This window comes from Lissotriton helveticus, chromosome 8, assembly GCF_964261635.1.
Source record: "Lissotriton helveticus chromosome 8, aLisHel1.1, whole genome shotgun sequence".
NCBI classification, from domain to species: domain Eukaryota; kingdom Metazoa; phylum Chordata; class Amphibia; order Caudata; family Salamandridae; genus Lissotriton; species Lissotriton helveticus.
The window spans coordinates 164,071,143-164,089,128 of record NC_136069.1 but is presented as its reverse complement, the minus strand read 5'-3'; the positions used below and the strand labels follow the sequence as shown (position 1 = coordinate 164,089,128).

Below are 17,986 nucleotides of genomic sequence, written 5' to 3'. Positions count from 1 at the left end.
TGGTGGCATAGTGATGGGAGTGGCTGGGTTTTTTGATCTTTGTTGTGCGGCCTGTGAAATGACAGAATCTGGCCGCGGATGTCCAATAAGGCAGGAAGGGCTACCGAACGGAGCACGATATCTTTTATCAATCCGTGGAAGCACGGCAGGCACAGAAGCAGGATTTTTTATTACCTTGATGCCCTCCTTCCATATGTAGTCTATTATTGGAATGGCCCTGGACACTTTTCTAGCTTCTTCTTTGAAATCGTGAAGAAAGCACTCCGATTGTTCCACTGTTACTGGTAGTTGAAACCTATCCGCAGCTCGCTGCATAAGAATATGAAACCCACCTATGTCTTCTGGAGGTGAGTCTGAAGGTTGTGGAGTTGGTGGAGACGGCATGGGGATAACATAAGTATCCCACGGATCCAAAGGAGGATGATCTGGTAATTCGCCCTCTTCTACTTCATCCGAAGAAGTATCCGGAGTTTGAGTAGGCAAAATAGGCTGCTGAGGTTCCGTGACCGGAGACATAGGTGCTGGAATCTCAGGCTGAGGAATAGAGTCTGGAACTGCCGCAGGCTGAGGTGGAGGAATGACCTGCTGTGGTGGAAAGCGTTGTCTATAATCTGCTAACATGGCTTGTAAGTCCTGGATGAGGCTCGGTGGCAGATGGCTGGACTCTGAAGCCCGAGACTGCCTCTGCTATCCTGTACAATGAGGAACCACAATGTCCTCCTGCTAGTAATGCTCAGTGTCCTCCTCATCATCTTGACACTTAATGTTTAATTCCAAAGGATGGTGAGCTATCCTAAAAGATCCTTCGTTGGCATCATCATCATAGTCATCCTCCTCTTCATGAGCATAAGTCTCGAGGAGGTGAGATGGCGTAAGTTGTGAAATATAAGAATATTCTTGTCTTTGGAAAGATCTTAGTTGGAAAGCCTTTGAGGAGACAGGCGTAGAAAATGCTTGTATTGCTACTGGAGGCTTTGTAGAAGCAGTGTCCATTGTCGTCGGTGGTACAGTAGACAATGGACACAGTGGAGACTGAGTTGCTGTCAAAGGGCTCTTGATGGTAGTCGTCACTGGTTTCGTCGACGGAATCATAGTCGACGGACTCGACGTCGACTGAGCTCTCGTCGACGTACTCGACGTCGACGGGATCATCGTCAACGGAATTATCGTCGATGGACTTGACTTCTTCGTCGACGGGACGGCCGTCGACGGCACCGTAGATGTCTTCACCGACAACGGAGGCTTCGTCAACGGTACCTTCGTTGACGAGTGTTTTGACTTCGACGACGAGGCTGTCGTCGACGGATCGTCGACGATGTTTTTCTTTGCCACAATGGAAATCCTAGTTGACACGATAGGAGAGGTGATAGCTGTAGTAGAAATTGTCGCCATCGATGAAGGGGCTGAGAAGTGACAGAGATGGTCGTCATAGGAAAAGCTGAAGAGACAGAGCAGCTTTTACTCACAGTTTTATGGTTTTTAGAGTCCTTGAGAGCAGAAGCTTCAGAGAAAGATGATGGAGTGGGAGGTTTTGACATGTTTTCTCCCCTCACTTGACGAACCATCTTGAGACCTTGCTCTCTTACTGGAGGTCGAAGCTTTGTCATCATCATCAGCAGAAGAAGATTTGAGCCATAAAAGCACTCTGGCCTCCCTACCCCTTAAGGTCTTAGAAGGGAAGGTGCGGCAGATCTTAAAATTTTTTGCCTCATGCTTTGGGTAGCGGCAATAAATACAGTCCTTATGGTGATCATCAACATGGACTCTTTTCTTGTCGCATGTCCTGCAAGGTCTAAACAAGGCCTTCTCGTCAGACATCCTGAAGGATAGAAAACTGAGTAGAAACTCAGGGTGACTCCCTTCCACACGACATGCAGTGAAAATCTGAGGAGAACTGGCTCTGCAGAGAGGGTTCTAGAGGGTGCTGCAAGCTGATTGGTTAGGACAAAATGTTTGGTCCTTTTGGCATAATGAGGTAGATAGGCTACTACAGTTTAGGCCTCAGGCCTTTCTCTTAGGCCTACTACTACTATAATTTACCTTTGGCACTGCTTTTTTAAATATCGTGGGACTCCCGCCTCGGCGACAGGGAATGATTCGGGCATGTGAATCTCTGAAAGATACCCCAATACTGGATAACTCATGCTGACAAAAAGCCACTGCAAGTAAGTGGAGCACAAATGGAGAACAAGTCAAGACACTGCAGATGAAGACATCCTCAAATCAGCCCTAGGATGGTACCATCAACAAATATGGAACACCAAGTGCACAGCTCTTGCAGATCGCATTGATGCCAGCACATGTAAAAGCAAGGAAACCTCACCATTATCAAAGATTTCACTACAACCCCTGTCACATCCAGCAATATCACCTCTTCACAAAACATTTGCAGCAAGCTCTTGGAATTCTTCTGTAACAAAATCACCTCCATATGCAGCAACTTCAAGACTCAATTGGACCCCGTTACAGTTGAAACTCAACTCGCCACCACGGCCGTTGAACAGACCCTGACCTCATGGCCTGCCATCTCCACCGACAGAATCGCTGCTATCATGAAGACCATCCACTTGGTGGTTCCATATGAACCTTGCCCCCACCATACCTTCACCAAAGGACTCCTATGAATCCTCAATCCCTCCATTGACTCAACCACATTCCCAGAAACATACCACCATCATGCCCCTGTTCAAGAAACTATCTGCCGACCCAACCATGCTTTCCAACTACTGACTCATCTCCCTCCTACCACCATACCCGGAAAAGGTCATAGAGAAACTAATCAACTGATACCTCATTGAACACCTCGAGCAACTACCAGCTCCTCGCTGCCACACAGTCTGGATGCAGGCCCAACCATAGTACAATAACAGCACTCATTGATGCCACCAATGCCACCCACATGATCCTTGACAGTGAAGACACAGCAGCTCCATTCTCCTGGACCTCACCTGAGCATCTGACATGCTCTCACACACCATCCTCATCAGACGCCTGCACAAGATTGGCATCCAAGGATCCACTCTCTGCTCGATCTACGCCTTCTTAACAGCTAGAACACAAGCTGTCAGCCTAGCACCTTACTCCTCAGAAGCCCGCAAACTCATTTGTGGAGTCCCTCAAGGTTCATTGCTCAGTCCCACCCTCTTCAATACATACATTATTTCTTGGATCAATGTCATCCGCACACTAGAAATCAACATCCATTCGTATACAGATGATACGCAACTCAATACTGTCCGTCTCGGACAGGACCCCAAACACAAGAAGCAAGTTTAACACCGGCATGTCTGAAGTCGCTAATTGGATGAAAGCCTACTGTCTCAAGCTCAGTATACACAAGCAAGACCATTTTGCATTTCCTAAATAGCGATTCCTCAGAATCACTATTTAGGAAGTGCAAAATAAGATCTTTGTACATCTGGTCCTTTATGAAGAGTTTGGAGTGGGATATGAGTGAGTCCCTTGTGCAGGGCCATGAGGCTTGAATATGAAGTCATAAAGACATGGCACTGGTTGGTGTTGATGTAGGAAATCCTTGTAGTTTTCATTTAACTTAATAGATGGGGAACAGCTTTTAAACTCCCTGGTTGGTGGATTTTAATATTGAAGTGTCACGGATTTTATGGATAGTGGTATTTAGTGGTAAAAGATGGCCACTCAGCTAGCTAATGGTGGTTTTCTTGACTATTTACCTAAAATGGATTTACACTTTCTCTTGTCTCCTATCTGGACCCATTAAATCCATCTGTACCTTCTTGGCATCGAAAGATTACACATTTTTAGAAAATCAGAATGTCTTATTAATAGATACAAACTTAATATTCTTATTAGAAAGATATGAAAACATGTAAAGAAATATCATTCCTTTGTAACCAAAGAATCGACAGACCACATTTAAAACTAGCACTTGTACCATCAATGCAAAGGTCAAACAAAATTGAGGGCCAGAGTTACTAAGGGTTTGAGCTGGAAATTGTGTGGCACTAAGCTTCATGAAGCATCGTAAAGTTCTGTAAACAGTAGCAACAGATCACCTTTCGTGTATAAAAGCAATTGACTCTCTTGGCGCGCCCAAACCCCTTTGCATGCTCCTCCTGCTAATTTATGCCATGGATGAATATCTGGGCTGAGCCAGCGCAGAACCTGAGGTCTTGCTCCAAATCCAGATTTAGTCAAATAGTTTGGTCTGCCTTTACCCTAAATCTGAATTCTGAAGGAAAGAAGGTGCACTCAAGGGGTTAAGCGGCATATCTTGTGATATATCTACATGCAACACGTGTGCTGTACCCTGTACCTTGAATCTGTAAGAGACCGCTAACTCCAGTACAAATCCTAGACTACACACCGCACAGTCTCATGACGCAGAAGAGCTAAGTGAGTCCAAAGGCAGCATGGGCAGGCGACCCTTAGTAAATCTGGCACTCCGCTTTCTTCTGTCCTTCGCACATCGCAATGCTTCAGTTTTCATGCGGCATTCTCTGGTGCAAAGGATAGTAAATCTGGGCCTAAGTGTGCTTCCCATGCTGACTTAGTCACCACACCTTGATTTAAGAAAGTCATCCATGGACTTATTCATAATGATGGTAATGGTGTTGGTATCGGTCATGTGAACATTCACAGGTAACATTCTTACTCTCTCTCTCTATGGCTCACTCTCTCTCTGGCTGACTCACTCATGCACACTTTCACTCACTCTTACCATCCTCTTTGGTGCGCGTGAAGATCTGCTCACTCCTGACTCCATCTCCGGCATTGGTGTACGCCAGCACCTGGATGCTGTAGTTTGTGTACTTCTCCAGCCCGTCCAGCTCCAGGGAAGGTTGTGTTGTGGTCACATTCCGAATTTCTCCCAGTTCTGATTGAAAAATGAAGAAGTCCCTTTAGACATGGATAGCTCATGTAGTACGTCCTGCACTGGCCTGTTGCTTGCACATTTCTATCGTTTGGTCATTACTAATTGTATTCTTTTCTACTACCCAGAGTATGCACTTTGTGAATGCTCTCCTTTTATTGCTCAGAGTAATCACATTTCGTGGTTGTATTTAAAACTCCTGTTGCAAGCACTCATCACAATATGAAGGCACAGTATAATCTCTCCACTTCAGTTTTAGTTTGCTTGTTCTGAGCATCTGCCACAAAGAGAATTCACATTTTGTAGACAAAAGTTAATTTTCTACATGTTTAAAATTACCTCAGTACAAGGATAATGTGATTTTCAATTGGGAACAGTAATTTCATTCATTACATTTAAGTTTAAAGCGTGTTGATACGTGTTTTAAACATGTTAGAGTCCCATTTCAGCTCCTGGCTTTGTTCAGAGCTTTAACAGCAATTAGATGATATAGTTAATTGCAGCAGTCAGCAGTTGAAGTTATGGGACTTTTCTGAAGGTGAGGGGGCAAGATGAAAAAATTGGCAAAATTAAAATTTAACACAAAATTCCCTATTTAGTTAATGCCCATGATTCACGATTTTAGAGAATGCAGAATGTAAACAAAAAGATAATACGAGCACTTTAAGCAGCCTTATTGTCTGAGTCAACCCTGTCATTCTATGTAAAGTACTAAAGGGGCAGCTGACAACTTTAGGGTGACAAATATATCACATTGTGGGTAGACATCACATTTCTCATCCTAGATGTATGTACAGGTTCAAGGGCAACACATCTTTTGTGGTCCATGTCAGAGGATGAGAAAGTATGTCTATATGGAGTCAAAATCTATTTTCACCAAATGTAAGGCACACTTCCTGTCTCCAGCCCCACTGTGCAGCTCCTGAGTCTTACCTCCATCCAGGAGATTTGCCCAGTAGATCACCCTGAATCCTCTGAGATTCCCGTTAAGAGCTTCTTTGGAAGGCGTAGACCAGGATATGGAGATGATCTCAGGTGATGTTGCAATTGCTTGAACATTCTCTGGAGGGCGACTGGGAACTGAAATGAGAAATCAAGGAGCAGATATTTCAGTTCAACAAGCTTTCTTCGAATTCAGTAAAAATTCATAAAAGCATACAGGGTAAAAAAAACACAATAAAAGCAGACATCAATTATATTCATTACAAAGTCACTATATGTACAAAGTTAACAACAAATCGTTATACTAGTAAAATCATTTTTACAATTCATCGTAAACAAACCCTAGCAGCTTTGTTACAGGGCATGGTCGTAGCAATTTCAATTAGGTCAGTTGCTTAGAAAATAGGGTATGTTTAAATGTTGTGGTGAAAAAATAAGGCAGATGTCCTTCAGAGGATATGAGGGAGAGAAATACATAAGTTGTTCCTTTGGAAAGGACCATCCACAGGCTTAGTGTAAGTCATTATAAATTTTAATTACTTACGGGAGCCCTTCTGTAAACGGATTTAACAAGTCAGGGGACCAGGTCTACGCCTTAGAATAAAGCAAATCGATTATGGGTGGGTGGTATATGCTTGTTAGATCCAGGACCACTACTACCCGTCCCAAAGTTATGTTGTTTGTATGATCTTGCAGGGGGCAGATATGTAGTTCTGGGGTAAAAGTCATACAGTTCCCATGATCCGATTGGCCCATCACCCATTTGTGGCTGCCAACTTCGGATATGTTGGATGACTCGAGGGTCCCTAAAGTTGACCAAAACCAGGTCTCCCGGTATGTCCTTGGGGATAGATCCCAACCAACCTACCCTTCTGACATTTAAGATCGTTCCATCTATATTGGGTGGTAAGGGTCTATTCTTTGTCAGCCAGTAAGAGACCTTGTTTGCCAGATCTGCTGGTCTTTCAATTTTGCTATTAATGAGCTCGGGCACACCCGAGAGGATGGACACAAAGGGAGCTGCCTCCGGCGGTAGATCTATGTTTTTAGCCCTTCTTTGCATGTTACCATGGTTTTGGGACTTCCCCTCTTTCGGCGTGAGTGGTTTAATCTGCCCTTCTCTGAGTGCAGGATTCTGGGTAATTGAGGGGTTTGATATGACTAATGTTTTAGATGTTTTGGAGGCAAGTGCATGAGTTTGTATGATATTTCTTTGTACAGGGAGGATGGGGATATCAGTAGAGACTAGGGTCTCAACTTGATTATTTCCTTCTAATCTTTTTGTGATTGTTAGGTTTGACCTGGTGGTTTCCTCTATGGAGCAGAGCTTTTCCCCTATAGCCTCAATTCTTTTTTCCAGTGGGGAAATTAAAGACCTGACCAGGAGTTCGATCTGGGCCAGTAAGTCAGATCGTGTAGTATTTGCAGTCAGCTCCAGGTTTGAACGTACCTCAGATGTATTTGGGGTGTTGTTAATGCCCGAAAGGGGACTTTGATGCAATCTTTGTATTTTAGCTAATCTTCCCCTCTGTTTAGGGCCCTTACGCTTTCTATTTGGATAGGGTACCTGAACATCTACTAGCTGTTGTGTAGTGTCTGTGGGTATTGATAGAGGGGGAGTACCAGAGTGGCTTGAGTTTAGTTGAAATGTGGTAATAGACTGGGGACTAGTATTTCGCAATGCATTTGCAGGAGCATTTGTTAGGTCATTCCCGTTTTCAACGTTGGTATACACAGTTTTACAGAGCAGATTTAGTTCCTTCAGTAAAGAAAAATTTGGGGTTTGGTCTGGTGGCACCATAGCTGAGTAGTTACTGGATATGGGTTCTATAGAGAGACTCTTTTCTACTCTTTCTATGACGGACTCGATTGCCGATGTGGTCCTAATTAGATAGTTGTCCAAAGACCCTTTCCGTTGCCCCTCCTGGAGGTTGTTATTCATGCGTAGCCTTTGTCAGTCATAATATGGATAGTTTAATGGAAATATATGTATGATAAGACAACGACAGGGGGCTAAGCAAAAGCGCACGTACACCAATAGTCTGACAACAGGGAGGTCAGAGGGTAGTCCAATAGGGGATACCGAAGAAGGTATAATGACAGACAATTTGATGGAAAAGTTATTTCATAAAGAAAATACCTCCCTTTTACAGTGAGCAAAAGGCGGATGAGGCGGAAATCGAAAGGGGGTGGCCCGTCTCGTCCTCCTCAGATCTCGGAGGGCCACAGAGGGCCCGCCCTTTGCCCGGGCTTCGCCCGGCGTCCCGCTCGCGTTCCGCGATGCGGAAGGGGTTCTCTCCTTTTCTGCGCCTTCCGGGCGCGTCTGTGGGCGGGTAGGGGCGGAGCAGCAGGCAAAGGTCTATGGGAATTGTGGTCCCCCCGCTCGGCAGCCGCATGGAGTTCCGGTCGCGGCAGCGGCGGGGACCTGCAGCCAGTGGTGAAGTTTTGCCCCGGTGAGTTCTCCGTCAGAAGAGTCGCCCGCTCCCCAGATGGGGTTCTCTCCTTTTCTGCGCCTTCCGGGCGCGTCAGTGGGCGGGTAGGGGCGGAGCAGCAGGCAAAGGTCTGTGGGAATTGTGGTCCCCCCGCTCGGCAGCTGCGTGGAGTTCCGGTCGCGGCAGCGGGGGGGACCTGCAGCCAGTGGTGAAGTTTTGCCCCGGTGAGTTCTCCGTCAGAAGAGGAGCAGATATTTACAACTAACCACTTCTGGTAGGAAACGCAATGCCTTATTTATAAGTCTCACTGCCAACTTGAACCACAGCATGAAGGAGGTAATTTGTCCCTTTGACTATCATAGGTTGAGTTTCTTTTACCTCCACAATTTTCAATTAACGAGCACAAAAAATAAACGAGCATAGGTCTTTCATGAAGAGTACACCATAGAATTTAAGATTATTTTCCATTGTCAGACTAGCTAAAGCAATCTGTGGGGATGACAGAGAAAAGAGACTTTATCAGTTGGAGGTAAAATGGATACACCTTTTAGCTTCTTTTTGTTTAGTGGACATAAATGCTGATGCAGAGTTAAGCTAGTTCCTGCAATATTTAGTTTTTAGTTTGGAGAAGTTATAATTGGTCTTAATGTTTGTCTCCGTTATTAAATAGAATAGCATTCAATAAAACCCCTGCATAATTTGTTTTGGTATATCGAAACATTAACCTGTAACCTGTTTTGCCACTAGGATAAGCCAGAAATGTATATATTGACCCATCCTGTACAGATACTTATATGCACATTTTCTGATAAAATAGGAGAAGCTTTTGACAGCACCTTGAAGAATGCAAACCTAAGGAGTTTAACCGGAAAATGATCTGCATTTGGGGCAACAACAAATGCATGGACTAGCAACAAAGGTTTACACATGTGTTGCAAATATGTTAAATTTTGATACTGATAGGACTGCCATTTCTTACATTGTTTTAGGTCATATATTTTTGCTAAAGCTTTTTTTTTAAGAGTACATTTATATTTGCATTTTATCTAATGTATCTGGATAGCTGATTTCCTACTCAAAACGGTCTGAAAATAATAATGATGGGAATGCTTATTTATTTATTTATTTATTTATTTATTTATTTGCACTTGTACTGCACATCGACTACCCAAAAAGGGTTTCCCGGCGCATCTATGCTGTTATGGATGGAAAAAGAGTCTTATTTATCGAATAGCCAAGTTTTTAGCAACTTTCGGAAACTGGAGTAGTTAGGCTCATTTCTCAATGAAATGGGGAGAGAATTCCAGTGGGACGGGCCTAAGTAGGCAAAGGATTTTCCTCCTATGCGAGTGCGCTTAAATTTAGGGATCCTAAAACGACCCTGAGTGGCTGATCTAAGGTTCCTGGATGGGATATAGGTATTTGCCAGTGAACAGAGGTATTTCGGAGCTGTGTTGGCTTTTATTTTATACAATTAAGTGAGTGCTTTAAATTTCACTCGATTCTCAATGTTAAGCCAATGGAGCTTACGTCGGGATGCAGAAACTGATTCCCTTTTAGGTACCTTACATAATAATCTGACTGCCGTATTTTGGGCCATCTGTAGACAGTGGAGATTAGCCTTGTTTGATCCTAGGTAGAGAACGTTCCTGTAATATAAGCGGGATGTTATCAAGGCGTTCACCACCGTTTTTTTAGTTGACTCAGGGAGCATCCAGCAGATTTTCCTCAGCCACCGTATGATAGAAAAACAGGAGGCTGCCACTCTAACTGATTGTGCATGCATGCTCAAGGTATCATCTTGAGTACCTCCAAGTTACGTACGTGCAGAACTGGGTTTGGGAGGTTGCCCATTTTCTCTGGCCAATGTTGATGGCTCCATAGATGTTTCTGTTTCCCTAGGATGACAACCTCTGTTTTTTCTCCGTTAAGTTTAAAAACAAATTCCTTCATCCAGGTTGCGATGTTGTTCAGTCCAGTTTTGAGCGCAGAGATGTCATTTTTATTTTGAGCCGCTAATGAAAAAATAATTTGTGAGTCATCTGTGTAGGAATATATCGTGAGTCCCGACTCTTCAACTAACTCAGCTAAAGGCTTAACATATAGGTTGAAGAGAAGTGGACTCAGGATAGATCTCTGTGGTACGCCGTGACTGAAAGAATGAATTTCGGAGCATGCATTTTGAGAGAAAACTTGAAATGTCCTGTTAGAGAGAAAATCCTGAATCCATTTCAGAGCATCCCCACTAATTCCTATGTCGCTCAGAGTGTTTAAGAGCACCTTGTGTGAGATGGTATCGAAAGCAGCGCTCAAATCCAATAGGATGAGCGCTACAGTTTCATCTCTATCCAATTTCTAGCGGATTGTCTCTGTTACGCCCAAGAGTGTTGTTTCCGTTGAAAACCCCGCCCTGAATCCAGATTGTGACTGATGAAGCAGTTGATGAGTGTTCACATATTGTGTCAACTGAAAATGAATATGTTTTTTCAAGATTTTTGATAATATTGGAAGTAAGGAAATGGGCCGATAGTTTTTCGTATCCGCTATATCTGCGTTAGGTTTTTTCAGCAAGGGGTGAATGATGGCATGCTTCCAAAGGGAGGGGACTTTGGCCTCTTTGATTGACATGTTAAGTACCTGCGTTATAGTCGGTATCACAGATAAATTTAACTGTTTGAGAATGTTAGCTGGGATAGGGTCTCTTGGTGATCCCGATTTGATTGAATTTAGTAGGTCTTCAACCGTATTCATAGTTACTAGGGGCCAATCTTTTAGTTCATGCTCGATCTTTCCTCGGTTGGAGTTCTGCATGTTATCTGATGCAGTGACCTTCAGTGCAAGGGGCTTCAGTGTCCTGTGCAATGATATCTTGGTAGATACCTTCCACTTTTTCTATGAAGAAGTTCGCTAGTTCTTCACATTTAGCTAATGACAGAGTAGGTGGTTTGGCTATTGTATCAGAGCCAGCCAATGTTTTCACTGTGTTAAAGAGTATTTTTGCACAGTTTGAGGCCTTAGAGATGGTTTGATTCACGAAGGTGGCACGTGCTAGCTTACATTCCTTATGATATTCACTTAAGGCGGCTTTATAGGCTATTTTGTCTATGGGGTTGTAATTTTTTCTCCAGCGTCTTTCAAGAGTTTTACAGCTGGATTTAGACAACTTCAAAGAATCGGTATACCATGGTGCTGGGGGGTGATGTATAGTTTTATTATGCTTAGAAGTCGGTAGACATAAGTCCACCGCTTTATTGAGCCAGCATTGGATATCATTGGCTAGGGGGTCTATCTGTTGCTTCATCGATGGTCTGTGCACCTCAAGGCATTTATTCATTTTCGCTACATCTAACCTCTTCCAGTTTCTTTGCGGATTCTCTGTGCGCATTGTGTCACTTCCTCTGTGTGTATTATGGGGTGATATCAAGGAGAAATGTATCTGGTGATGGTCAGACCAGAGTGTCGGTAGTGCTGGTGGGCAGGTGATTTTGTCTAAGTTTGTAAAAATGGGATCTAAAAAGTGCCCTGCTCTGTGGGTAGGGCCTTCATTTACCAGCTTAAGATTTTGAGAAGCCATGTCCGCGATAATTCTAGTGCTATTTCTACAGGTGGGATCTTGTAGGTGGAGATTAAGGTCTCCTAATACTGTAAAGTTAGCCTTATTTGTGCTTAGAGAGAATATGTTGCACGATGCAGGTTGCTGAGAATTTTGAAATATTTAGGAATTTCCTGTTATTCTTATAATCATGAATGGGATTCTCCAGGTCGAAGAACATGCTTTATTTTGTATACTGTCCCCTAGATGGATGTTTACCCAATATGCTGCCTTAAGAGCAGCAGATCTGAGTATGAACTCTTTATCGTAGCCCTTCATGACTTTAGTAATACATTCTCGCGCCTGAACTGTGCATGTTTGTGAGAAGTTTCATGCCTGAAATTCACTTGCACAAGTAGGTGTTTTTACATGGGTATTTCAGGGAGGCTGACCGTGTGGGTTTGGTGTACAAACGAATTGACTTTTTGTATGACGTAAGGCAAGTACCTAGTTAAATTTGGGAGGTTGATGCAGTTATTTTCACTTTATGATTTCAGTTTACCCTAAACAGCAATGGCTTCCCTTTACTAGAATCATAGTTAAGAAAAAATTTGATGAGATTGTTCCTTAGTAGTAGAGCATGACATGATATTGTGCTGGGTCACCACAGACGTCGCTGTAGGTGAGAAGCTGCAGCCAGCGCTCCTTACTGACACCCAATTCCTAGTTGACCACTTAAGTCTGTCTTAAGTCTGTTTTAAGTTTATCTTAAAACAAACTTAAGACAAAATCCTAACTTCTGTGAATACCAAAAGAAGTAAGTTCATTCTGTGAATGCCAAAAGTAGTAAGTGCATTCTGTGAATACCAACATAGTAGTAAGTTTAGGATTGAGTCTTAAGTTCATTCGGTGAATCGGGCCCTCTGTGCCAACATGGCCACCAAACTTCAAAACCATTCCTGTAAGTGTTTTTTTCTGAGGCCGGCCCCTTCTTGTCAATTGGTTCATGCTGCTGTTGGATTCTTCGTTCTTGCTCAGGCTCCAGTTCCTACGCCTGGCCTGCAAGATGAACCTCTACCCCCGTCCTGGCCTTACTCTAGTTCTGCTCCACACCTGGTCTTACTCCATCTCTGCTCCAGCCCTGCCAGCCCAGCCCTTGTCTTACTCCAGTTGCAATCAGCGTGAGCCACCTTCAGCCTGCTCTGTTTTAGTCTGATCTTTCTGCACCTCTTCTCTAGGTCTACCAGCTCCAGCTCGGCTCCACTCCTGGGCATGTATTAGTGATAGGGTGCACTGTCTTTGAATACACCATGACATGCTATTAACAGGAGGGCCTGGCTCAGACAGGGACATTGCGCCCTATTATAATGAATGCGCTGCCCCCAGGGCAGGCGTGAACTTGTGCTGCACTGGGTGGAAATGCATTCAGTGAAATGGCTGCTTCAAAGTTGAAGGAGGGACCAACATGAGAACCTTATGCGGAGCCAAACTTCAAATAAATCATGAGAGTTGCATTCTTTGTTTGTTGGCGGTAGAATAAAAATGTCATATCACAGCAGCAGATAGAAAACTAAGTTTTCTATTATTTTTTTTTTTAAATGATTCAATCAAACAGTTAAGAAAAAGTACAATTTCCAAGATTACATTTAATCTTTGCCAGAGCTGTGTAAACAGGTACTGTTAAATAAATAAAAATAAATTATTACATTGGCTCCAAACGATGAGAAAATAAATTACTTTGTAGGCATGTGCAAATTTCTTATTGCACAAGTGTGGCTTTGCATAGGTGCTGATTACGAGCCTTCATGCAGTTGATAGACCTCTGTATTTTCCCCTCACCTACAGCTAATCATAGTGTCTCCCACACTCATACTCATAAATACAATAAAAAACACCCCAAATACCATAACATCTTTTCTTTCCACCCTCTCTTTGTCTCTCGCTCTCTCATCTCCTGTTCCCAAAATAGATTGGAAGGGGATTTAATGAAATGTTTTACACTTCAGTAACTTCCTTTCAATGGATATTCCTAAAAGCAACTCGACACCAGAAATGAAAGGTAGAGCAAATTACACTTGCATCAGTAATAGGTCTCGCCTATGTGAGAGCTTTTGGTTTTGTCAATGTTTTTTAGCCATGTTTTACATCAACACAACTGCAGGGCAGCATGTCTGAAAGAAAAAAAAGAGCTATGATACAGCCAGCACTAGAAGCATCATGGAGCTTTTTTTCTTTGTGGGACTGGAATTGGCAAGCAATTTGGGAGAGGGCAAGCGGCAAAATGGGAAGGAGGAGGGGGCTGAGCAAGCAAGCAACAATTCAGGAGGGGCAAAAGGAATGGAAGGGACGGCTTTAGAGCTGGCGGCACCTGGTGCAACAATCTTTTTTGGGGACCTCCAGTATGACCTCCTCCTCGGATTCCCTTATACCACCCAGCAAAAGTGCCCCTCATTCATCCATTGCTCCTCTCTCAAATTTCATTTGTTTAAAAGCACTGGTAAATGCTGGCTTTACTGATCTACTCAGCTTTCCGCATATAATACTGAGCTGTTCTTTGCAGCTAGCAAAGAGCAGATCAGCACTACTTTATGACGAGTTGAAACTGCCACTAGACAAATCTCAGATCTCTCACTCAAGCAGGAACCTTAATCACAAGAGTTACCATGACATTTGTATTGCTGCCTGAATGCTGGACGCACAAGGAACTCTGCAGCAGGTGCTTTTAAACCATACATTTTTGCTACATTCATCACCCTCCCTGAGGTCAGTGCCCCCACTCTAGGTCAGGGCCCAGCGCGGCCGCACCAGTTGCACTGCCCTAGAGCAGGCCCTGAGTAATGGGGTAAGCTAGCAACAACCCGAGAGGGGATAGTTGAGACCATGGAAGCAGCAACAATGTGGGAGGGAGCAGGAAAGATGTGACAAGCAAGCAACAACTTGGGTAGGGGTGGGAGGGATTGAGCAAGCAAGCAACAACACGGTACGCTAGAGGGCAGCGGGAGGGTTAGACAAGTACGGAAAAATGCGGGAGGGGATGTATGGGATAGAGCAAGCAACAACGTGGGAGGTGTCAGGCATCGCTGGATTTTATTGCCATGATAACGCTGTATTAACAACCCTTTGAGCATTGGCGATATAAAATCCAGCAATAGCGGCGAAATGCAGAATTATTGCAGGAAATCCAGCGATATGACATCAGCGATAGGAAAATCCTTACTTATAGGTCATGGTGGACTTAGCCCATCAATCCACCTCCCATGGAGGAGATGGCTAAGTCAGAATTTTTGCAGGAGTTAAATCCTTCGATAAAAGGGGCTTAGTGCGCCTTTTCCTCTCGCATCGCGGGTCAGGGACAACCTTGTTAATATGTCGATGCGGAGTTAGCCAGTGTTTTCCATTTCATTTTGCTAAGGTACGCCCACTTTGCATGTCATTAGTGATAATAATTGCTGACATGCAAAGTGGAGTAAAAAGGGCTGCTAACTCAAGGGCTTTAACACACGTTACCATGTCCTTGATAATTGAGCAAAGAAATATCGACGCTTTTTGGCTGAAAACGGCCACTAAAGCAGCAAAATTGGGCTTGATAATATGCCCCATGCACTCTTATGGCTAAGTATCTCTGAAAATGGAAGGTGAAGGGACACTACACTAGGAAGAAGTACTTGGGCCATGATCCACGGTAGGGACAAATATACGAAGAGGAAGAGAGGTTGGTACGCGCTGACCAAAACGGAGTAAGGAAATGAGAGTGATGAATAAGTCAACCAGTGGTAAGCATTGGACAGACTGTAACCCCCTGTAAGTAAACAAGGGGGTACATTATCAAGGGGTTTATCTCCGCTTTTTTGGCTTTAAAAGCCAAGAAAGCGGAGATAAAATTATCTCCCTATTACCAAGCTGTCGCTAACACCAGTTAGTGACAGCTAATAGGAGATAGCGACCATCTTGGGCCCCGCTTTGCATGTCAGTGATATTTATCACTAATGACATGCAAAGTGGGCGTGCCAAGATGTTAGCGACTGGAAACAGTCGCTAACATCGCTATCTCCTATTACCAACTTTTGGAGATATTCGCGCTAAGCGCGAATATCTCCAAAAGCTAACACCTGCCCTGAGCAGTTCTTCACCATGTTATCCAATGGGAGGTGGATAACATGGCTAAGAGCATTTGCTCGATAATGCATGAATATCGCTGACTTTTCAGCGATATTCATGCATTGCGGCCGTTTTTTATCGCATTTGCGACAAACCTTGCTAATAGCAAGGTTTATCTGCGATAAAAATCGCCGATGTGCGGCGATAATTTTTGTCTCTAAACAAGTTAGAGACAAAAATTATCACTAGTTGTTGGTAATATGCCCCAAGATATCTCGCAAGTGACAGTGCATGTGTTGTCTCAGACAAGACCTAAAAATGTAGAGTAGGCACTATTAAAAGCAATATTAATTGACGTTCACATGCTAAAGCCCAGTCGCATATCACTTGGCTTTTGTGTGTGTGTTTTTTGTTGTTGTAATTTCTATAAGAAATCTTTCCGCTTTTTCCTAAGTAATTTCAGCCTCCCACTCGACTCCTGTTTGCCGTTTTTCCCTCTCTACTGCCAAGCGCCCTGAGACCTATTGGTGATTTGTGCGCTGTATAAGAACCTATGACTGTGCCTATGACTAAGAAATACGGGAGTGTCACGAGAACAAATGTTCGCAGCCTCTCACACTCCTAGATAATACTTAAACCGCTCCGAACCAGAGACATTATCAAGCAATTCAGATATCAATCTAGCCTCAAATGCTCAGCATGTATCCGTCATGATGCACTATTAAAAAAAAGACATGAATTCAGCTAACAAAAAACCTTCATTATTTCAGTCCGATCCATTTTTTAGAGACATTTTCTTCCTACCACTAGATGGAGCTCAAGGCATATATAAACGAATGTTGGCGTCTGCTTATTTCGTTAGTCAATGAGGATTCTGTTAGTTGGAAAAGTATTCTCTACTGACCTCTAGTGGCTTTCTCAGGTTTGTGCGCCGTCAGGTCTGTCTGATCAGGACTTGCAAACTAAGTTCACTTTACATTTAGAACACTGTCTGTTCTAAACGATCTATAACCTCGGGCAGGCTTTGAGGCTCTTACACGTCTCAAACACAGAATCTGTAAATAATAAAGTGTCTGGTTGGAAAACACCAATGAGTTACTGCCACGTTCTTTATTCGGGATTGAGACAAAAAACACTTCCACCTGTGATAGAGGTGTGCCCATCTCACAGGTCTGGAGTAGTTCAGCAGATGCCTTTAAGGGGTGCAGCTATCACTGGTGCAGCTCGTCCATTGGAACTGGAGAGTATGAACTCTCATATACAACTACCAACCAAGGGAACAAATGACAATTTCTTTCCTTGCAGTAGGGCTCATGACACCTTTGCTGTGCCGCTCACATAGCTGCACGTTTTCAGTTTGCTGATATGTGCCAATTTCATCTTTTTAGTGTGCACATGTGTGACATTTCATTATGATGGAGAAGATGGGCATGAACCGATCAGGCATTCACTTATCCAGGCTTATTGCGGCCAGTATACAGCTGTCAGTCAACTGCTATCCAAAGTGCTTACAGCCTGAGGGCTGCAGAATATCTTGTGCTCTTGAAGTATTATTAAGAAGATGACTTCTGTATTTCAAGTGCTGGGATCTCATTGTCTGGTGCTACCTTGCACGTGTATTTGCATGAAAAAGTGTAAATGGTTTCTGGGTAAGAAAGCTTTGAATCCATAAATGACCGATCAGGCTAATGCACAGGGTCCCTCTGAACATCAACGGGAGGAAAGAGGCTGGGCTGAAGAATGATGGACTGGCCCACGTGGAAGGCAGATGCAACCTTCAGTAGGAATGAAGGGCAGGTGTGAAGAACCAGTTTACATGGGTAGAATACAGTGAAGCCTGGAGGAACTGAGAGGGTCTGAAGTTCACGAGCTTATGGGTCAAAGTTATCGGCACAAGGAAAATGGTTATGTCAGAAGTGGAACCGAGCAACTGTGCATCTGCTTAACTTAGAAACGTTAAGACAAGATTCAAATCCCACTGAGGAACAATAAACAAGTGAGCATAATAAGGTAGAGTGCACCTTTTTGAAAAGACACCACTGGTGCTCATTGAAACTAAGAATGGTCAGGAAGACACACTAGGCACATACAGCAGGAGAACAACCTAATACAAAAGCCACTGTAAGGAAC

At 43.6% G+C, this 17,986-nt stretch overlaps 1 protein-coding gene across 1 annotated transcript in view; it reads right to left on the bottom strand.

The window, feature by feature from the left end:
- DSCAM (DS cell adhesion molecule) overlaps nucleotides 1–17,986 on the bottom strand; it is a 959,122-nt gene that overhangs the window by 224,539 nt on the left and 716,597 nt on the right. Inside the window, exons 18-19 of the mRNA XM_078656818.1 lie at nucleotides 5,786–5,932; nucleotides 4,700–4,855 (exon numbers count right to left, since the gene is read on the bottom strand). Coding sequence (XP_078512944.1) covers nucleotides 4,700–4,855; nucleotides 5,786–5,932 — 303 coding nt within the window. The remainder of the gene's footprint in view (nucleotides 1–4,699; nucleotides 4,856–5,785; nucleotides 5,933–17,986) is intronic.